The sequence below is a fragment of the Colossoma macropomum genome, unplaced genomic scaffold, assembly GCF_904425465.1.
Source record: "Colossoma macropomum unplaced genomic scaffold, Colossoma_macropomum, whole genome shotgun sequence".
Classification (NCBI taxonomy): domain Eukaryota; kingdom Metazoa; phylum Chordata; class Actinopteri; order Characiformes; family Serrasalmidae; genus Colossoma; species Colossoma macropomum.
Window position 1 is genome coordinate 45,304,284 of NW_023494785.1, and position 23,990 is coordinate 45,328,273.

Consider the following 23,990-nt stretch of genomic DNA (forward strand, 5'->3'; position numbering starts at 1 on the left):
GAGTAAAACATTAAATCAGTTTTTATTTAAATACAGCATCAAAGTGAATTTATAAATCACTGCTTTCTGCTTTTATTCGTATTTTGCTTACTGTCCCAACTTTTTTGGAATTAGGTTTGTACTTTATCCTTACAAATACACACCGGTCAGGCATAACATTCTGACCACCTCCTTGTTTCTACACTCATTGTCCACTTTATCAGCTCCACTGACCATATAGTTTCTCTCTGTAGTTCTACAGTTACAGACTGTAGTCCATCTGTTTCTCTGATACTTTGTTAGCCCCCTTTTACCCTGTTCTTCAGTGGTCAGGACCCCCATGGACCCCCACAGAGCAGGTACTATTTGGGTGGTGGATCATTCTCAGCACTGCAGTAACACTGACGTGGTGGTGGTGTGTTAGTGTGTGTTGTGCTGGTACAAGTGGATCAGACACAGCAGTGCTGCTGGAGTTTTTAAACACTGTGTCCACTCACTGTCCACTCTATTAGACACTCCTACCTTGTCAGTCCACCTTGTAGATGTAAAGTCAGAGACGATAGCTCATCTGCTGCTGCACAGTTTGTGTTGGTCATCCTCTAGTCCTTCATCAGTGGGGGTCCTGACCACTGAAGAACAGGGTAAAAGGGGGCTAACAAAGTATCAGAGAAACAGATGGACTACAGTCTGTAACTGTAGAACTACAGAGAGAAACTATATGGTCAGTGGAGCTGATAAAGTGGACAATGAGTGTAGAAACAAGGAGGTGGTCAGAATGTTATGCCTGATCGGTGTAGTTTGTTACGGATAGAGGTGGGCAATATGACGATATTTTACCATTATCGTGATAAACGATGTCACAATATCGTCACTGTTCAAGAACACTAAACAACTGCATGATTCATTATAAAGAGGGCATAAACAGTCCTTTATACCTTACTGTATCAGTGTCTAATACATTGAAGAAAAATCATTGTTCTCTGAGTTTTTGATAGTATTTAAAATAAAAATTAAAAAAATTGCGATACGTATCGTGTGTCATGAAAATGTTTGCAAGTATCGTGATGTTATCATTTGTGCCATGTCGGCCACCCCTTGTTCTGGTGCAGTGTGTCTATGACATGTTTATGCTGTATTTGCTCCATTTAAATTGCTGTAAAACGTAAATACATTCTGTGGACAAAAGATAAAAAGGAGCTCTTTATTCAAGCTTACATTACAGTAAATGCTTTTAAATGATAAAAAATGCCATTAATAATTACTTATTTGTGCGTAAATACACCAGATGGTTTTTAAAGGGTTCTTTAGTAAAGAAAATGGTCCTATATAAAACCATGAACACACAAAGAACCATTTGCATGCTTAGAGGGTTCTTTGCATGGTGAAAGGGTTCTGTGATGTTTTACACAGAACCTATATAGAACCTTTTTGAAAATGGTTCTATGTAGCACCAAAAAGGGTTCTTTTATTGTCACAAGTCTGACATCCTAATAATAGCAGAACCCTTTTTGGTGCCATATAGAACCATATACAACACATTCTTCATCAATCTGAAGAACCATTTCACCATGCAAAGAGCCACTTCTTCGAGTGTTCATGGTTCTATATAGAACCGTTGTCTTTACCCAAGATCCCTTGAAGAATCATCTTTTGTAAGAGTGTAGGTTAATAGTTGCTGTTTATTGTGCTCTGGGCCGGACGATGACTCTGTATGGTCTGGCCTTCAGGACCACCGTGGCCACACCCCTCAGGTCAGGAAGCTCCTCTGGGCTTTCAGGGAGGAAACTGGAAGGCTTGCAGCAGGTACGCCGTGAACAGGAACAGCTCCATTTTGGCTATGGATTCTCCGAGGCACAGCCGAGCGCCCCCTCCGAACGGCATCAGCGCCCGCAGGGAACCCCCACCCCCCTCCAAAAAGCGCTCTGAAATACAGAATGCGCTCCATCATCATTACTCAGCACCACAGCGGCTTCTACTCTGCGTCTTGAGGTATTTTTACTGGAATCTAATTAACGATTATGTGGTTTTTACCGGGTCTGAAGCTGTACGGGTCAGTCCACACCTCCGGGTCGTGATGGGCCCCGAATAAATTTGGGATGATGACTGTGTTCTTGGGGATGAAATATCCTGCAATGCTAAAAAGACAATGACCTTGTATATAATTCCCATTTACCATAAGCTTTAACAGAGGGCCACATTAAAATCATTTTATATGTCTGTTCCAAACAAATGAGTTTAATTTGGTAGTTTTTTGGTAACTTTTTATTTTGTAACGTATTACATAATTACAGTAATATATTACAAAAGCTTGAACAGAGATTAGTCACTTATGGATGGTGATTCATAACTTTTGAACAGTGATTCGTAACTTTTGAACAGCGATCAGAACTTTTGAACAGTGATTCATAACTTTTGAACAGTGATTCATAACATTTGAATAGTGATCATAACTTTTGAACAGTGATTCATAACTTTTGAACAGTGATTCGTAACTTTTGAACAGTGATCATAACTTTTGAATAGTGATCATAACTTCTCAACAGTGATTCATAACTTTTGAACTGTGATTCTAAACTTTGGAACAGTGATTTTTAACTTTTGAACAATGATTCATATGTTTTGAACAGTGATTTTGAACATTTATTTATAACTTTTGAACAGTGAATTAAAGCTTTTGAGTAGTAATTTGTAACTTTGGAACGATGATTCATACGTTTTGTAGATTCTAAACTTTTGAACAGTGATTTGTAACTTTTGAACATGTGATTCATATGTTTTGAACTGTGATTTTACATTTTAAAAAGTTATTTGTAACTCTGTAACTGTGATACATAATGATAAACAGTGAATCTACTGTTTGAACAGTGTTTGGAAGCGGTGAACAGTAGTGTACCTGCTGTCTTGTTTGGCTTTGTGTGGGACGGCGAGTGGAGCGACGGGCCTCAGTCTCAGCATCTCATTAATCAGGGCACACAGATACGGCAGCCTGTGTCTGTCACTGTACTGAGGATACTGTCCCTTTAACACACTGCACAGCTCCTCATAGACCGCAGTCTGAACCTACAGAGCAAGAGAGGAGGACAGCAGAGAGAGAAACAGAGGGAATCAGTAGAAACAAAAAGAAACGGAAGGCAGGAGAAATGTTTTATTCATTACAGTAATAAGGAGAGTTTCAGCCTGGACAGCTTTTTGAATGAGGCACAATACAGAACTGAAACACAACAGCAACCACCTAGCAACATCATAGCAACGACCTGCAACAATCTATCAATAACCTAGCAACCACATACCACAGCAAAAACCTAGCAACCACAGAAATAATCTGGAACACCATCACCGCCACCTAGCAACAGCCTAGTAGCCACCTGACATACCATAGCAACCATCTAGCAACCAGCAGAGATGCCATAACAACCCCCCAAAACACCATAGAAACCACCTGGAACACAATCACAGCCACCAAGCAACAGCCTAGCTCACCCTAACAACCAGGTAAAAAAATGTAGCAATCATCTAGAGACACCTAGCAACCACCTGAAATACCATAGTAACCATCCAGAAATCACTAGAGATATCATACCAGCCACCTAGCAACCCACAGAAACCAGCTGGAACGCTATCACAGTGACCTAGCAACACCCTAGAAGCCACCTGGGATACCTTAGCAACCACTTATTAACACCCTACCAACCACCTGAAACAATATACCAATAGCCAAGCAATACCACAGAAACCACCTGGAATACCATAGCAACCACCTAGCAACACCCTACCAACCACCTGAAACAATATAGCAATAGCCTAGCAATACCTAGTAACCACTTGGAATACCATAGCAACCACCAAGATACCATAGCAACCACCTAGCAACACCACAGAAACCACCTAGAACACCATCACAGCTACCTAACAACAGCATAGCCACCTGGGATACTATAGCAACCACCTAGCAACACCACAGAAACCACCTGAAACACCATCACAGTGATGTTGCAACAGCCTAGTAGATACCTGGAATAACATAGCAACCCCCTGGCAACACCACAGAAAACACTAGAACACAGCTACCTAGCAACAGTAGCCACCTGGGACACTGTAGCAACCGCCTAGCAACTCCCTACCAACCACATGAAACAACATAGCAATAATTTCACGACACCTAGCAACCACCTGGAATACCATAACAACCACATAGCAACCACTAGAGATACCATAACAACCACCTAGCAACTCCACAGAAACCACCTGGAACACCAACACAGCTACCTAGCAACCTAGTAGCCACCTGGGATACCATAGCAACCACCTAACTACACCCTACCAACCACATAGCAATAGCCCCCCCCGTCTATCCACATCTTCCCCCGTTAATGCAGCGCTGCACGTTCTCCGAACCTCTGGTCTGTGTAAGAGGAAGGCCACGGTCCAGCTGAGCCAGGCTGCGGTGGTCTCTGTTCCTCCTATCAGCAGGTCCACTGTGGTCATGTGCATCTGAGTGTCCGTCAGAGTCTGTGGGAGGAACAGCACAGATACGGCTAATTTAGAACTGAAATAAAGAGTAAAAAGTAAAAACAATGGTTCTATATAGAACCATGAACACTCAAAGAACCATTTGCATGCTTAAATATTTCTTTGCATGCTTAAACGGTTCTTTGCACGGTGAAATTGTTCTTCTGATTGATAGAGAACGTGTTCTATATGGTTCTATATAGTACCTAAAACGGTTACGATGTCAGGTTTGTAACAGTAGAAGAACCGTATGCAACACGTTCTCCATCAATCTGAAGAACGATTTCATCATGCAAAGAAACTTTTAAGCATGCGAATGGTTCTTTGAATGTTCACGGCTCTATACAGAACCATTGTCTTTACTAAGGAACCCTTGCCAAACAATCTTTTTTAAGAGTTAATGCAAAAATTTGGGCACAAGAGTTTGTTTGTTTTTTTAAAGGAGAAGAAGGTAACAGGACCTCCTCCGCAAACAAGAACAAAAAGACTCCCAGTCGGCTACAAAAACATTTACAAGCTGTGATATCAGTCCAAACATTTCTACATGCATTACTATTTATTTATTTATAAGTTAAAGAAATACAAACTAACTGTGAATTAATGTTTGTGGAAAAAAAACTTTTATAACTTTAAAAATCAACAAGGTACATAATTTGGACAGGGGTGCTCAGACATGTGAGACTAACCTGACTGACCATCAGATTTGCTTGAATTTTTTAGTAAATGTCATAAATAATAGCAAAAAGTTTATGCTCATATCCTCATTTGTGTCTGAGATATAGAGGCTTTAAAAAGTGGGTGTGGCCTTAATTTTTAGCCTTAAAATTGAAATAGATGCTACATTTGATGTCACAACCTCTCAATTATTATGTTAGATGTGCAATTTTTTATATGTGCTCCTTTCATTGGAATAGTGGAAAGTCAATAAATGACTTTGTTGTCAGACACAGGCATAATTTTATTTTATAGATTTTTAGATTTTCAATGGATCATAAATCAGAAACCTTTATGACTATAAGACACATATTTACTTGCAAAAATGTGCTGTAATAGGACTAAAACATAGCAAAATTGGAAAGATTTAATGTGTTCTGGTGTGGAGATATAGAACGCACACAAAAAATATATATATATATTTCAGATATTCAGTAAGGCAGAAAATGGTAAACATGCATCTCTGTATGTGATGTTTTCAGTATTTAAACACACTTAAATCAAAGATTAATCTTTGAAAATTTCATGCATGTAGCCTCAAAAATGTAAAAGTTATGACTTGTGAAAGATTTTTTGTAGCACAAAAATGAGGACCACACCCACTTTTTAAAGCCTCTATATCTCTGAGACTAATGAAGATACAAGCCTAGAATTTTGCACACAGTCTATTAGACACAGAAACCTGATTTCCTAAAAATATGAAGCAAATCAGAGGAACTTTTCTCTGGAATCAGGTCAATAAAATAACATAGTTTACTGTTTTGCATTTAGTAATTAATACACTTCATTGAGTGCAATACAGTGACATCCTCTAGACATCATCTATCACAGCAGAGTAATGTAATACTTTAATAGCTCAGTGATCTGGCTGTTTAATCTCTCCTAATTAATAAATGTGGCTATAGTTTATTTACTATCTTCTGTGCTGTTTCCTCCGCTGTGTCGAGGTGCTGTAGAAGCGAGGCTGTGAGGGTCCCGCCTTCTTTACCGCCACCTTTCTGCTAAAAACACATGAACAGGATGTGGAGAGTTATTTCACAGATTGAGGCCCAGTCCTGCCTGCTTTCCTCCTGAATACAGTAACAATACTGTTTTATTAGCCTCAGAAAACAACTTTAAATTTGGTACATTTATCAGCTGAAACATGTTCTTTTTTAGTCTTTAGAGTTATTTGTATTTTTTTTTGTACCTTAAACTCATCCAGATGGCCTCTAATTAGCTCGTCCCGTCTAGCTACCTCTTTCATAAGACGGGAAAAAGGAAGATTTGGCAACCTCTGTAAGGAGAATAGATAGAAGCAAAGTAAACTTAAGGTCCAGAATGAAGTTGTAGTACAAATTCATTTTCAGAATTTCATTGGTAAAAATGACTTACTTGTCAGAAATGTAGGCATAACGTGATTTTTCAAATATTATTTTCATTTTAATGGCTCACAAATCTGGAACCTTTATCACTATAAGACACACACTTATTTGTAAAAAATGTGCTATAATAAGAGTAATAAATGGCAAAGTTTGAAAGATCTGATATATTCTGGTGTGGAGATACAGAAGGCCAAATCAAATTAATGAAATTAATTAATTAATGAAAATAAAATTATATCCAAAATAAAGTTCTGACAAAATTAATTTCCAGAAGGAATCTATTATAAAACTAATGTGCAAAATTTATCAATTACTAAATTGATATACAGAATGTGTCATATTTCAAAGGTATTTATTAAATATTGAGGCAGAAATCCTGAGAAAATTGTTTTGCAAAATACCGTATTACAAGATATCAATATATTATTTATCATTTTGTCACTATCTTAGTAAAAACCTTGTAATCTTTTAATTTGTTTTTTTTTCACAGTTTTAAAATTCCAGTCCTTTAACAATGTGCAAAAAATGTGACACTTAAAATATTAAATAAAATGTCAAAATACCTGTCATTTTTTTATTTATAGCATTTTTCTAATATTATATACTGCATTATATTAAATTAATAATTATTCTATATATTATTTTATGTATAATATTGTTTGGACGTTAGTTGTCGTTACTCTGAGCAGAGGGAAGGAGTCCAGCGCTGAGATCCATGGAGAACCCCACAGAGAAACGATTTCATTCAGACAGCCGTGCAGGTTCTGCAGCTCTGCAGAACTTTTCTCATACTAGCAAAGGGAAAAATGGGAAAAATGGGAAAATGGGAAAATGGGATTTTTACACAGATTAGAAAAACTTCGTTTATAAAAAGTAAACACTAACGATGCACCAATGCATCGATCTGAAGGTGGTGGTGTGGCTGCATCAATTTTAGAATCTTACAATCAATTATAATTAATTACATTGATTTTCAATCAAGCTTGTGCTAACTTTTAGCCCAAACTTGGTTATTTGTTTTATAATGTTTTTACACTGCAAAACATGATCTCTTTCAAAGTGGAATGATCTTTGCTGTAGTACATATCTTAGTAGGACTATTATTAGATTATTTAGCTTATTTATAGACTTTCTTACTTGGTTTAAGTGATTTTAGGTAATCAAATCTCACTGTAATAGCAGATAATGTGACTGATTTCAAGCATATTTTTGCAATAATCAAAATTACTCTGCCAATATTGTGAGATAATCTTACTACTGGAAATCACTTGGAACAAGTAAAAACATCTGGAAAAAAGCTAAATAATCTTATAATAAGTGTACAGCAATATCAATATGAGACCTATTAGATATACCAACAAGAGATTTCACTTTGAAAGAGGCTGTTTTTTGTATTGTACATTATATATTCCTCCACTAGATCAACATTCAGTGGACATATTTCCAAATCTTATCAAAATAATCCAGTTAAATCATGATTGAATCAGATTTCATGAGGCTCTGAATTGTTTCCTAATGATTTAAATACTCCCCTGTAGCGTAGACTGTACGTTATATTGCACATTACTAACTGATTTTCCGAATGCTAGAGTAGTGATGATGTTACTGGCTGCTACAGTAAAGTCTTCAGACAGATCCACAGGCTTCTCCCTGTAGTCCAGCAGCACCTGGTCCAGAAACAAACAACAGAACAGTAACAGGCTCTGTTTAGAAAGGAGGACGTTCATATGATCCACACAGTCACTCTGACAGACTGTAATACACTACAGGAAGTGTAGGGGGCGATACGGCTTCTACTGTTTCATTTAAAATGTCTCTATAATGTTCATATGATCCACACAGTCATTCTGACAGACTGTAATACACTACAGGAAGCGTAGGGGGCGAAATGGCTTCTGCGGATTCATTTAAAAAGGCTCTATAATGTTCATATGATCCACACAGTCACTCTGACAGACTGTAATACACTACAGGAAGTGTAGGGGGCGATATGGCTTCTGCGGATTCATTTAAAAAGCCTCTATAATGTTCATATGATCCACACAGTCACTCTGACAGACTGTAATACACTACAGGAAGTGTAGGGGGCGATATGGCTTCTGCGGATTCATTTAAAAAGCCTCTATAATGTTCATATGATCCACACAGTCACTCTGACAGACTGTAATACACTACAGGAAGTGTAGGGGGCGATACGGCTTCTACTGTTTCATTTAAAAAGCTCTATAATGTTCATATGATCCACACAGTCACTCTGACAGACTGTAATACACTACAGGAAGTGTAGGGGGCGATACGGCTTCTACTGTTTCATTTAAAAAGTGCTGGCTGTCTGTACCTGTTTGAGGTGCAGCGCTTGCTTTTCTATAACAGAATGCAGGGACTCAGCAATGCAGCGCTGCAAAGCACTATGGGCAATCCGCCGATGGGCCTTCCATCCTTCACTGTAATCACCCAGAGAGATGCTCCACCCACCACCTGTGACCTTATCACCTGAGAGATACAGGTGAGGAAGGAGGAGGAGGAGATTACAGTGCTGCGTTTTAGTGACAGAAAGTAAAAAGGGAAAAAGCAGAATTGAATGAATGCTAAACGAATTTAGCAGAATGGTGATGGTGAATACTAGCAGGGTGGTGGGAGTAACAGTACCCGTGTATGAAGGTGGTCTTCCTGCAAAGTCTGACCACTTTTTGACCAGGGCCTCACGAATGACCTCACTGCTGTTTAGGATCACCATGGCTGCATGAAAGATAAACTATTGAAGTAAAAAGCTGTATTTTAATTTTTTTTGTGATACTGAGTCATATATCGAGATTCTTTATACTTATACACCGATCAGGCATAACATTCTGACCACCTCCTTGTTTCTACGCTCATTGTCCATTTTATCAGCTCCACTTACTATATAGGTGCACTTTGTAGTTCTACAGTTACAGACTGTAGTCCATCTGTTTCTCTGATACTTTGTTAGCCCCCTTTTACCCTGTTCTTCAGTGGTCAGGACCCTGCTCTGTGAGGGTCCATGGGGGTCCATATATATAAAACAACAAGAAAGCTTTCTTAAAAAATGAGAATGTTTCTCAAAATAATGTATTATTTCAAAATAATAAGATAATGTTTTGGGAAACTTGGCATCTCAAAAATAATGACTTATTGTCTCAAAATACTTAGAAAAGATCTCAAGATAATAACTTGGCCTCTTAAAATAATAACTTGCCATCTCAAAATAATATAATATCTCAAAATAATAACTTTCTGTCTCAAAATAATGAGATAATATCTCAGAATGACAATGTGGAATCTCAAAATCATGAGCTATCTCAAAATAATGAGATAAGATCTCAAATGACTAATCATCACAAAGTAGTCGTGTATCAATTACTTAATAATAAAAAATAATAATTAGCTGCTGTATTTTTTAATGAATTGGTGTGAATGGACGTCCATATGTTTCAGCTGTTAAAGCTTAAAACAGTGTAAACAGATAAAAAGGTTCTCATTAACTAGTGCTGCCGCAGTGGAGGCGGTAGACGTTTCCATAGCGACGGGCCAGTGTGGTGAGGTGTATGGGCAGGTGGTCTCGGGTCAAGTCCAGCATGTTTCCCAGCAGGGGGAGAGCGGGGGGTCCGGGGAGACAGGGAGAGAGAGAGCGAGGGAGCAGACCAGAGAGGGAGTGGGGAGGTTTTGGCACAGTCGCTGGACAAATAAGAGAAAAATATATATTTACTGCATTTTGTGCACATTTGAAAAGGAATTCTTCAGATCTTAGACATTTACAGTGATTCTGTTCTGACCCATTTAAACCCAAAGCATTAATAGAGACGGTAATAAGCTAAATATATATAACATCATCATTCATAGGGCTCTTTCTGTTGGGAGGAGTCTGTCTCTGTCTCAGTGTCTAAATTCACAGTTATGAAAATAATACTTACATTTTGCTTTACTTCAGTGTTTTTTAAAGGATCATATTGATGTATTTTAAAGTGAAGTTAAAAGGTTTTGATTTATAATGAGTTCAATTTTAAAATAAAAAATCCTGTCCCACGTTTTCATGTCACTACCAAAACACAGAGTTTTAGTCTGTAGGCGGGGCCTTATTTTAGCCACGCCCCTGCATTTTAGAGCAGGAAGTGGGGCTGCATCCCTGTCCCTCATGGCCACATGGTGAGCAGTTAGATCTGTTTTGAAGTAAATGTGTCCCAAAGTCTGAAAATCAGTGTGGAACATTAAGAATTGTCACTACCGAAACACAGATTTTCATCTGTTTTAATCAAAAATATTATGAATTTCTGTGTGAACATCTGTTCAAAGCTGTGTTTGCTGGTCATGAACTCCTGAGTTTCTGAGCTCAAAATGAGCTAAAACTGTCACTGAAACAGTCACTACTGAAACAGACACTACTGAAACAGACACTACTGAAACAGTCACTACTGAAACAGTCACTACTGAAACAGACACTACTGAAACAGTCACTACCGAAACAGTCACTACCGAAACAGACACTACCGAAACAGACACTACCGAAACAGTCACTACCGAAACAGTCACTACCGAAACAGACACTACCGAAACAGACACTATTGAAACAGTCACTACCGAAACAGTCACTACCGAAACAGACACTACCGAAACAGTCACTACCGAAACAGACGCTACCGAAACAGACGCTACCGAAACAGTCGCTACCGAAACAGTCGCTACCGAAACAGACACTACCGAAACAGACACTACCGAAACAGTCACTACCGAAACAGACACTACCGAAACAGACACTACCGAAACAGACACTACCGAGACAGACACTACTGAAACAGTCACTACTGAAACAGTCACTACTGAACACAGACACTACTGAAACACTTGGTACAGTTTGGCAGAGTTATGATTACTTTGGGATGTTCAGTCAGTAATTTTAATAAAACATAATTAAAGTTTAGAGTCACTAAGGATTTTAGTCTAAAGTCTAAGACCAGTTAAAATCTAAAATGTGTTTCAGCTCTGACTTTGAAACAATTTGGGACACTCTTAAAAAGATAGTTCTTCAAGGGTTCTTTAGTAAAGAGAATGGTTCTGTATAGAACCATGAACACTCAAAGAACCCTTGGGATGATTAAAAGGTTCTTTGCATCAAGAAAGAGTTCTTTGATGGAAAATATGCATGAATATACTTTAAGCTTGACACTGTAACAATAGTAGAACCTTTTTTTAAAATGGTTCTATATAGCACCCAAAAAGGTTCTACTATTGTTACGATGTCAAGCTTATAACATATCTAAAGCACATTCTCCATCAATCTGAAGAACCCATTCATGATGCAAAGAACCCTTTAATCATGCACATAGTTCATTGAGTGTTCATGGTTCTATATAGAACCATTCTCTTTACTAAAGAACCCTTGAAGAACTGTCATTTTTGAGAGTGTAGAATGATGCTTGTGTATGATAATCCGCTGTATCTGTACTGTACACACTTAAAAAAGATGGTTCTTCAGAGGTTCTTTAGGAAAGAAAGTTGAACATTCAAAGAACACTTTGCATGATTAAATGGTTCTTTGCATGGTGAAATTGTTTTTCAGATTGATGGAGAACGTACTGTAGATGGTTCTACATATATACTTTTTGAAAAAGCTTCTATATAGCACCAAAAAGGGTTCCTTTATTGTTAAAAGCTTGACATCGTCACAACAGCAGAACCCCTTGTGGTTCTAACCTTTATTCACATTTCTTTCTCTTTAAGCAGAAAACGTATCTACATACAAGTTAATGCCTTTGGGAAAGTGTCTAGTGCCCTTTGAGCCCTTTGGGCAGCGTTTTGTTTTGTTTGTTTTTATTTTTTATTAAAATACTCACCATGTTTGATCTGCTGTGCATAAATAAAACTGAAATTCAATGAGAACTAAATGAGGAGGAAATGTGGAGAAAGTGTTCGTGTTCTCACCTTTAGACTGACCTCCATCTGGGCGTATTTGTCTGTGACGCTGTGCTGAAAGATGGACAATTAGCTTCCACACAATGAAGAGCAGAGCGGCCGCTCCCGTGGTCAGCACCGACACAAACATGCTCAGACACTCCTCTATACTGTGCCCGCAGCCTAAACCCACCTCGTCCTTTTATCACCTCCCCCCTCGTCTGTCCCAGCCCTCTGTGTTTTTGTACACCTCCTCTATCAGATCAGGGAGAGGTCAGTGTTGTTGTGGCCTTCAGGCCAATGTCGCACAGAGCAAGAGCAACAGAGAGCTCACGGTGTGAGTCTTATTCATGACGTTACAGTAAACAATAGCTGATAGATTACACCATTCAGGCCTTGAATCCAGATTCCGGTCCTGGATTTCATATTTGCTGGTAGATGTAATGCAGAGTGACCAAACAGTTACATCAAATTCATTCAATTAACCAGCAGTGATTACAAAACACAGGGGCTCTTATTCATCACACATCTTGACAAGTGAAATTATCTTAAATCTACTTGATATTTCTAATATTTCTCATGTTGAGATTATTGTAAGTTTCTTATAGGTTATTAAACATATTTCTAGACATTATTTACTTAAGTGAAATGATCTATATCTTATTATATCTCACTAAAAATCTCCCTTATATTATTGTATCTCACTATGTTGGCAGATAATTTTGCTTCTTTTCGGAAATATGCTCAATTAAATGACTTAAAACAAGTAAAAATGTCTAAAATAAGTTAAATACTCTTGTAACGTTGTTAAACCAATATCAACAGTAGATACATTGACGAGATATCAGATGATTTCTCTTGCAAAGGTGCCATTTTTCCTGTGTAGTGAATTAAAAGCTGTTCGCTATCATTGTGAAATCACCTCTTATGGAAATAAAGAACGCTACCCAGTTAACTTAACACTGGATATGTATGGTCAGGACCAGCACTGGCCTTTCGGGGGCCCTAAGCAGGAATGGTTTGGGGGACTCCTCTGCTTCAGAGTATGTAAACCTTTGGCCTCCAAAAGTGATTGGCATTGGGTGGAAGTGGCCGCTGTTGCTTCTGTCACCTTTACGCAACGTGCTGTAGGGAGTTCCGGCATGCGCAGGAGGGGCTGCGGCGGCAAGGATGCAGCCCTGGATGAGGACTAGGTGAGGACTCCTCAGCACTGAGCTGGGATTGAATGCACACAAGGGACTTGGCTTGGGCCAGTAGGCTGCCTGGAATTTGAAGGGAGGGCTATGTAGTGTCATGATACTGGCCCTGCTGCCTCCTAGAAGCTCAAGAGGCATGGCCATGCGATGGGCCATGCGATGGGCCATGCTGGGAGGCTCATGGTAGGTGCACACTCTCTGGAAAGGTGCTTCTTGCTGTTGTTTATGTGGATGTATGTTGGTTAAAAGATCTGTTATGTGTGTTATTTGTGTTATTTTGTGTCTTGGGTGTATGTTGTTTGTGTGTCTATGGGTGTGTGGGCAGGGGCGGTGGCACTGTGGGGTGGAAGCCTATAGCTACAGGTGACCTCCTCCGCTCTTTGGTTGTGGGGGATGTGCTTTCCTGCCCTGGTGTTTAATAAAGAGCACTTCTTGTGGTGGAAATCATGGCCTCCCCCGTGTCTAACTCTGCACCAACACCACAGTATATCGCACTACAGTGGGCTGAAATGGGGGCCTATTAAGGAGTATTGTAAGGTACAGAGGATGAATACAGTCATTAAGGAGGCTGTACACTGAGCTTCTGTGTGGTTTATTGTATGACTTTAATAGCTGAACTTCATCCTGACTTATTACTCCAAGACTTGGCCTAAAAAGAAGCCATTCACTGGGAATAAAGTGGTGATTCAGCATGTATCATGGATGTAGTTGTAAAGCTGGACAGCCAATCAAAGAGCCTCAGTGTAAATGTCAGTGGAATCCTATTCACAGCCAAACCAAAATCAATCCTTAAACCGCGGTCCAGAGACGGATCCACTGTTAAAACAGCGCTCCTGTGAGCATTTCACTCCCACTGCTGGTCATTCCCAAACACAGGCCTTAATATTTCAGTAACTTATATGAAGCCATTGGTTTGTGGCTTATACAGTTGTGTTGGTGTAGAATATCCCACCCAGACAAAAGCAAGTTGAAAAGAAGAGACTGTGAACAAACTCTAAGGTGGCAGGTTGGTAATGCTGGAGGAGCTGAACAATGTTTATTTTAACTTTAAGACCCAAGGTTACACTCCCTCATCACTCCAGAGCCACAACATCCTCGCCCCACTGAGAACGGCCTGATGCAGCTGCGCTTATCGGATGAGAGCCACGATGATTTTGGAGACACCAAAACCACACAAGCAATCCACACCATCCTCCATCTCCACCACCTCCTCACCCCATCTGAACCTCCCACCAATTCTGGAAAAGCTGGTTTCAGCTGGGACGAGGCTGTCGCTCTCTCTGTCAGTCAGCCCTCAGGTTCAATGAAGACGTTTCTCCTCCACCCTCAACTACTGCCTCAGGGACCCAACAACATGCTGCCATGCTGAACCTCAGCCCTTCTCTGCTGAAAGGGAAGAGGTCACACCATTTTCAAGTAATCTGGAAAACTGATGTGGAGCTGTGTTCCAAAGTCTAGGCTGCACTCCTCGGCCGCTACGTCATAGCAGGCCATTCCAAAGTGAAGGACCCTTCGTACACAGCCTAGAAATGCAGCCTATGTTCTGACTGATTTCAGGGACGTAGCAGATGTTTCCTTCCAGGCCTTTGGTTACCCACAGTTCTCTGCGAACAAGCGCTGAGAAGGAAACAAAAAACAGTACCACGAAAATGGTGGAAAACGAAGCTGTTGGAGCAGAACTTTAAAATGTAAGATGTTCACATCCTTGAATTCGTCTTCGTTACCTTATAAAGTGTAAAACGACTGATTAAAGTATCCGTCCATATCTCGTATTCTATTTAGAAGTATTTGTATGTATGTAGTTTATCGTACTACATAAGATCATCTCCTCCATTTCTGAGAAGAAAGCAACAAACAAAACGCAACAGGCTCCATTTTCTCTCACAACAGGCTCCAGGTTCTCTCACCAGTTCTCTCACCAGTTCCCTCACCAGTTTGGTGCCACTCTGGTGTCGTCACCATGCAGCCTCATTAAGACAGCTCCATTTGTGCGACCGATAGGCTACTAAGGACAGTCTTTATAGGACAGTCCTGCCGAGGACCCACACTTCCTCGGCTGCAGCCTCGGATTTGGAACGCAGCTACAGTGATGATGTCAGCAGTGCATGCTTTCAAAACAAGCTCAGACCCTGATTTCCAGAAATCTCTCCAGGAACAGGGAGTGCAGGGAGTTCATGTCAGGTAATCTGATTATCTCCATCTTATCTGCAGTATGTCAAATATGAGTCACAGCTTTTGGAACAAAGTGCATAGTTAGCTAAGTTTACTCTTCACAAGATTAGATATCTCACAAAGTCCATCTGATTACAGCCCCTGGGCTTCAATTTAGACATTTGGGAATAGCAAAGAGAGGAACAGATCAGCTGCCTGTCTGCATTCGAGAGCCCTAAAATCTAAAGCACTAGTACGTAACCATAATAATAATAATAATAATAATAATAAATTCAACTTATATAGTGCCTTTCACAAACCCAAGGATGCTTTTTTGTAGTGTAAAAAAAATGAAATCTAGAAGACTAAAGAGAAGAAATAAAGGAAGGTTTTTAGCAGAGATTTGAAGGAAGACAAAGAAGAGCAACTACGAAGAGTGGGAGGTAGAGAATTCCAGAGTTTGGGGGCAGCAGCACTGAAAGATCTGCCACCCATAGTAGAAAGCCTAGTTGAGGGAACTGTGAGTCCAGCATTAGAGGATCGGAGAGCACGAGAGGGACAATATAATGAAAGGAGATCAGAAAGGAATGTCAGAGCCAGAACATGTAGAGCCTTGAAGGTAAGAAGAAGGAATTCGTAGCTAATCCTATAACTAATAGGAAGCCAATTCATCTGTCAAAGAACAGGAGTAATATGAGCTGAGCGCTTGGTGGAGGTGAGAACCCTGACTGCTGAGTTTTGGATGTACTGAAGACGATTGATTAGTTTAGCTGGAAGGCCATAGAAAAGTGAGTTACAGTAATCAATGTGAGAGAAGATGAAAGCATTACTCAACATTTTAGCGTCAATATCACTCAGCATAGGGCGTAAGTGTGCAATGTTATGCAAATGATTATGAAAAAACGCAGTTTTGATGACGAGCTTAATGTGAGACTCAGAAGTAAGAGATGAATCAAGAAGACAGCTCTTAACAAATTGGGCTGGCTTAATATCGACACCATCAATGTTGACTGAAAAGTTCAGTACCTGGGAAAGTGAGGTTTTAGCTCCAACTAACAGAACCTCGGTTTTATCAGCGTTTAGTTGGTGTAGGTATGGACTCTGATCTGTTTTAGCAGTCAAAGCAGTTACTAAATCAGCTTTAGAACATCATCAAGATCAGAGATGTTCTGACACGCAGACCTGGAGAACCTCATCCACGCCTTCCTTTCTAGCAGGATTGATCACTGTAATGGTCTCCTAACTGGACTCCAGAAAAAGACCATTAAACAGCTTCGGCTGGTTCAGCATGCAGCTGCCAGAGTCTCACTAGGAGTAAAAGAAGGAACACCCCCCCCACCATTTTTAAATCCCTTACACTGGTTACCAGTCTGTTCCAGAGTAGACTTTAAGGAGCTGTTACTGCTCTATAATGTCTTAATGGTCAGGAGCGTATTTATCTGACCCGCTGCAGCGATATGAGCCGAGCAGAACTCTCAGATCATTAGGAACTGGTCAGTCAGTCCTGCCGAAGGTGAAGACTAAACATGGAGAAGCAGCGTTTAGATACTGGGCTGCTCTTAAATGGACCCAGTGGACAGAGAGCATTAGAAGAGCCGACACTGGACACTTTAAACCAGCCTGAAAACGTTCCTGTTAGAGTTTTCAGTATTTAAACACTGTTAGCTCTGCTGCACTTCTCTCCTCTAACACCGCTCTATTATCATCATTTCAGCTTTAATTTGATTTTTCATTATCCAAGTTATTTTTTAATTTGAATTTTAATGTAATGATTGCTTTCTATTAAAATCTATCATTTTATGTTTTTAATTTCTGTTCTCCTTCACTTTGTTTTTGAATGACTTCATATTTTCTCATTCATAAAGCACTTTTAATAACAGCAGTGTATGAAAGATGCTGTACGAATAAACTTGTCGTTTTTGTGTGTGTTTAAGTGTGTACAGGTGTGTGTGTGTTTAAGTGTGTACAGGTGTGTGTGTGTGTGTACAAGAGTGTATTTGTGTATTCAGTGTTTATTACTGTGTAATAACTTTGTAAATAGGTGTGAGTGTATGTCCTGCGTATGAGTGCAGGTGTGAGGGGTGTCCATAGTGACATCATCAGTGCAGTTTATTGAACACTCCAGTTTAGAATGTTAAGGAGATTTGAATTTTTCCAAACATTCCTACTCAAAAGTTTGGGGAGGTTGTTTTTCTGAATGTTCCTATAGAATGTTGGGGGGATTGGAATTTTTCTGAACATCATGATTTAGAATTTTGAGGAGATTTGAATTTTTCCGAACATCCCAATTTGACTTCATTTTTTCTAAACATTCAGATTTAGAATATTGGGGAGATTTGAATATTACTGAACACTTTCCTATTTAAAATATTTTGGAAATGTACATTTTTCTGAACATTCTTATTTAAACTGTTGAGGAAATTATTTTTCAGAATATCCTGATTTTGATTCCTATGGGATAAAATATCAACTTTGAATGGCTGCTGTATGAAGACAAAACATTCGATCAGTCCCAAAAGTACACCTTTCTCGTATCCTGCACAGCTCAGTGGTTCTAGCTTAGTGGTTCTAAAAGTCATTTTATTATAATATAATAAGAATAACAGTGAGCTGCGATTGTTAAACCAAACTGAAGGAACCAAACAAACTGAACTCTGACGTCCAGGTTGGTCAACTGTTGTTGTGCTTTATTTGAATTTCTACAAAACCTCTTAAAGAGACGTCACATGTAAAAAACAACACACATTCACAGAGAGCTTCTCTAAACCACTAACAGGGCCTGGAACGACCAACAGGGGACAAAAGAGTGGAGATCAACGAGAACACATGAGACCTTTAGTCTGTAACCTTTAACATCCAACAGAATGAACAGTGCATTCATTTCAGCAGCAGAGAAACTGCTGGAGAGTTATGAGAAAATACTTATAATACTTAAAAACATAATATACACTGTATTTCTAAAAGTTTCCTCTGAAATGAAGGTGTTAATAGTGAGTCTGTGCTGCAGTAACAGCCTCTACTCCTCTGGGAAGGCTTTACACTAGATGTTGAACATTGCTGTGAGGATTTGATTGAGCATTAGTGAGGTCAGGTACTGATGTTGGATGGTCAGTTCTGGATCACCCAACTCATCCCAAAGGTACTGGATGGAGCTCCATCACTCCAGAGAACACAGTTCCACTGCTCCACAGCCCAATGCTGGGGGGCTTTATACGCCTCTACACTCAAAAAAAGATGGTTCTTTAGTAAAGATAATGTCTCTGTATGGAACCATGAACACTCAAAGAACTATTTGCACACTTAAATGGTTCTCTGCATGGTGAAATCATTCTTTGGCTTGATGGACAATGTATATGGTTCTATACAGAACCTTTTTTTGGTGCAATACAGAATCTTTTCTTCAATTAAACATGAAATAGTTCTAGAGAGCACCAAAAATAGAACCATATATGCACATGGTTCTTTGAGTGTGGAACCATTGTCTTTACTAAAGAACCCTCGAAGAACCACCTTTTAAGAGTGTAGCCCATGCATGGCCATTGGACATGGTGACTTTAGGGCATCCCATTCTATTGGTCAGTGCTTTTCCATGGAGATTAAAGCTGTGTCAGTAACGGGTGACCTTAAAGAAGCTGAGTTTCAGTCAGTAGAAGGACTGTCCGGATACTTTTGGCCAATTTAAACATTAAATCTGGGATATAAAAACTGCAAAACGAACAGTTAATTTATAGTATATTGTTTGCCTCGATAGTGAAAGAGGTCAGTGTGCAGTAGAGCTGTGTGCAGCGCTGGTGTGTGGCTCGGCTGGGTGTTGGGGCTGTACAGTGTGTTTTCAGCCCTCAGAGCTTCAGAGAGGCCGGCCGCAGCTTCATCTCGGTGAACGGGATGGAGACGTCTTTACCCTTCCAGTCTATCCACACCACTCCCTGACAACCCAACACAAACAGGAAACAGGTCAGCAATTTCAAATATCACCTGTCAGGTGAAATTATCTTAAATTTAGTTGATATATAATATTTCTAATGTTGAGATTGAGATCATTTGACTTATTTCTAGACATTTTTACTGGTTTCTAAGAACCGTTTTTTGGTGATACATAGAATCATTTTCATGCTTTAAGTTCTTTGCATGGTGAAATGGTTCTTCAGATTGATAGAGAATGTGTTGTATGTGGTTCTATATAGCACCAAAAAGGGTTCTTCTATTGTTTACAGACTTGACATCATAACAATTAGCAGAACCTTCTATATAGAACTATATACAACACATTCTCCATCAATCTGAAGAACCATTTCACCATGCAAAGAACCATTTAAGCATGAAATGGTTGTATGTAGAACCATTCCCTTTTCTAAAGAACGCTTGAAGAACCATCTTTTTTAAGAGTGTAAATTGGAAGATCATTGGAATTTTGCTTGAAACCAGCAAAATGATCTGCCAATATAGTGAGATCTACTTACTAAATAAAAAGACTTAAAACCGGAAAATAATGTCTAGAAATATGCCAAGAATCTTGTAATCTTCCAAAAACTGCCTAAAAAGTTAGAAATTCTAGATGCATTGACTCGATCTGAGATCATTTCACTTGTGAAGGTGCCAGTTTGTGTGGTGTGTCCAGTACAACAGTGTTATGAATAGTGAATGAATGACGTCTGTATATGGTTAAGCCAGGTGTTCTTCATGGGTAAATGAGGTTCTCATACCTGGTTCTCAGAGAAGGTGGCGTAGAGGCCGTTCAGATTGGCTTTGTAGCAGTTTTTATACCACCAGCCCCCCATGTAGGCCTTGGCACAGTGAATGCTGAGGGGGTTCGGATCCTTATCTTTAGTGGAGAATGGACGACCATTGTGGTACCTCATGGAATCACCTGCAAACAGAGACACACATGAAAAAGGGGGCTAACAAAGTACAAGAGAAACAGATGGACTACAGTCTGTAACTGTAGAACTACAAAGTGCACCTATATAGTAGAAACAAGGAGGTGGTCATAATGTTATGCCTCGGTGTATAAGTATACATACATACATATGCATTTATTGCCACTGTCAGAAAGGCCATGTGTGCTCTCTAGGACCCCCAGCTACGGACAGCTGTAGCATCACCAGGGATCGATCTCGCGATCTCCTGATGACAGGGCCAACGCTTAGACGGTTGCGCCACTTGGGAGCCCAACTCAGTGGCTTTAAACTTGGCACTGTCATAGGATGCCACCTCTGCCACAAGTCAGCTTGTGAAATTTCTGCTCTGCTAAAGCTGCCCTGGACAACTGTAAGTGCTATTACTGTGAATGGAAGCAACTAGGAGCAACAACAGCTCAGGCCACGAAGCGGTAGACCACACAAACTCACAGAGCGGAGCTGCTGTAGCAGGTAAAAATTACCCATCACTGACTACAAAGTTCCAAACTGCCTCTGGAAGCAAAATCAGCAAGAACTGAGCCTCAGGAACTTCATGAAATGGGTTTCCATGGCTGAGCAGCTGAACACAAGCCTAAGATCACTATGCACAATGACAAGCGTCGGCTGGAGGGGTGTAAAGCGCCGCCACTGGACTCTGGATCAGTGGAACCGTGTTCTCTGGAGTGATGAATCAGCTTCTCTGTCTGTCAGTCAGACGATGAGTCTGGGTTTGGTGGATATCAGGAGAACGTTACCTGCTAGAATGCAGAGCCAACAGTACAGTTTGGTGGAGGAGGGATGATGGGCGGGGCTGTTTTTCAGGGTTTGGGCTCTCAGTTCCAGTGAAGGGTGATGTTGATGCTGCAGCACAAAGACATTTTACACAGTTATCTGTTTCCAGCTTTGTGTCAGCAGTTTGGGGGAGAGCCTTTCCTGTTCCAGCATGACTGAGCCCCAGTGCACAAAGCAGCTCCATAAAGACATGGAGTGACCAGTTTGGTGTGGTGGAACTCCAGTGGCCCTCACAGACCTCAACCCCACTGAACACCTTTGGGATGAACTAGAACGGAGATTGTGAGCCAGACCCTCTCGTCCAGCTTCAGTGTCTGACCTCACAACTGCTCTTCTGACTGAATGGACTCACATTCCCACAGACTCTCTCCAACATCTTGTAGCTTCCCAGAAGAGTGGAGGCTGTTATAAACTCAAAGGGGGGCAAATCAATATTAATGTCCATGGTTTTGTAATGGGACATCCAACGAGCTCATATAGGGGTGGTGGTGGGTGTCCACATACTTTTGGCCATATAATGTATATATCATTGTTGGATCAAAACATCCTAAGTTTTGATATAAGTTAATGTAAAAATGTTTCATTTTAAGTCATTTAAAACTGTTTCTATTGGCCCGTTTGTGACAGGACATAAAGAGCAGCTGGTATTTCATTGAGTGCAGAACCTCGTGGCTGGTCACACATTTTGAGTTACTGTGCAGTTAATGTCTTACATAATCAACACCGCAGGCAAACAGATCAACAAACTGTTTGTTTTTTGTTTTTAAAGCTGGCTGAACACTGTTTTGTTCTGTGTTCTCACCCGCAGTGCCGGAGTACCCAGACAGCATGACGGCGTAGTGATTGGCCTCAGATTCCACAGTGAAGTTGGAGTAGTGAGCGAAGGCCGTGTCATTGCCATCATGTAGGTCGATCCTCAGGCTCATCGGAGTCAGGCTGGTCAGACTGTGGAGGACATCGTTTCCTGAAGGAGGGAGATGAGCCTTATGAATGTGGAATATTACGGAACAGTGTGATTATGTTTCAAAATCTACATAGAAAATAAACAGCGAAATATTCAGTATACACTCGTGTGCAAATGTTTGGGCACCCAAGGTCAAATTCCATTTAAAAATAATACACTTCTGCACAATTTTAGATAAGATGATACTTTATTGTTCATTTTCACAGAAATGTATCCAGCACCAACCCACTCAAACAATTTCTGCTGGTAAATTAACGAGTATGAACATTATGAGTTGGTTAAAACTGGTTTATCTGGGCAGTTGATTTATTCAGTTCAATCGCCAGACTTAATTTAACGCAGTATTGATTAGATAAAGCCAGTATTGGATGGTGACTGTAAATACTGGACTTCCACCAGGAGGGATTAGGAGATAATTAAGATAACAGAAACTCACACGGAGATACGTATCCGATCTAGGACCACATATGAAAGTGGCTCAGATCGGATTTGAAAAGATCAGATTTGCATCCACACAGCTCTGAAAACATCACATCTGAGTCACATTAGGGCAAAAAATCGGATTTGTGCCACTTCAGCCTGGTAATGTGAACGTAGCCTAAGACTTTTGTACAGTACTGAATGTGATTATGTAATAATACATCATTAGTGTGTCTTCCTATTGTATCAACATTTCATGATGGACCAACAGAAATGGTCCAAAATCACTTGGAATAAAATTTTGCTACATTAATGTTCATTAAAGGAATGTTTTAGAGAGTTAAAGAGTTTTAAATATTAGGTTTTCTCCCTCCACATTGAGGATATACATTTTTAAAATCATCGACTGAACCATCTCTAGTGACACTACGTCACGAGTCCAGCAGTGGGTGTCTTCAAATACTCTAAAACAGGGTTTCTCGACCACAAGTGGGCCGCAAAGCACCCTTGTGGTCCTCCGGCCTATACTGAGAATGAGACAATGGTCCATAGTGGGCTACCGAGGGTACTTTGTCATAAACATCAGTGAAGAATACATTAATACAAGCCATGCAACAACGGTGCTTCACCTGGTTTTAGCTTGTCTCTAGAAACAAAATGTACTGCCCCAAAGTTTCAATAGTCCATTCGCGAGTGAATAATTTTGCTTAATTTGCCACCATCTGCCTGATTTCAGATATAAACAAGCCTAATCTGTTGATATTTAACGTTCAGGGTAAACACGGCATGTTGTGGCACCCAAAAGTTGCTTTTTTTAAGCCAAAAGGTTTTTTGTTGTTGTCCTGTCGGCCTTCATGCCTTCTAGTGATAAATAGGTGGACATTGAGGTGGAAAACGTCGAGACCCTCTGCTTTAAGACATACATTTTGATTGTAAACTGAAAATCTTACCAAGCCAAAACTCTGCAGTCAGGAGTCCGAAGCCTTTACTGTAATCCTTCCAGCCTCTGAAGAAATCTGTAGATCCATCGACTCTCCTCTGGAAGACCTAGAAAACACACGCCAGCTTAAAACGTGAGGATGGTAAGAGCGCTCCT

General features: G+C 40.0%; 1 protein-coding gene across 1 annotated transcript; it reads right to left on the reverse strand.

The window, feature by feature from the left end:
- Positions 1–1,153: 1,153 nt before the first annotated feature.
- LOC118825719 (steroid 21-hydroxylase) lies at positions 1,154–12,702 on the reverse strand. The gene is given in 13 exon segments (XM_036596508.1): positions 1,154–1,763; positions 1,765–1,901; positions 2,011–2,114; positions 2,873–3,039; positions 4,375–4,488; positions 6,117–6,203; positions 6,392–6,478; positions 7,247–7,357; positions 8,138–8,233; positions 8,905–9,059; positions 9,216–9,305; positions 10,071–10,262; positions 12,504–12,702. Coding segments are annotated over 13 exon segments (1,566 nt in total). The 5' UTR covers positions 12,625–12,702; the 3' UTR covers positions 1,154–1,658.
- Positions 12,703–23,990: the final 11,288 nt, after the last annotated feature.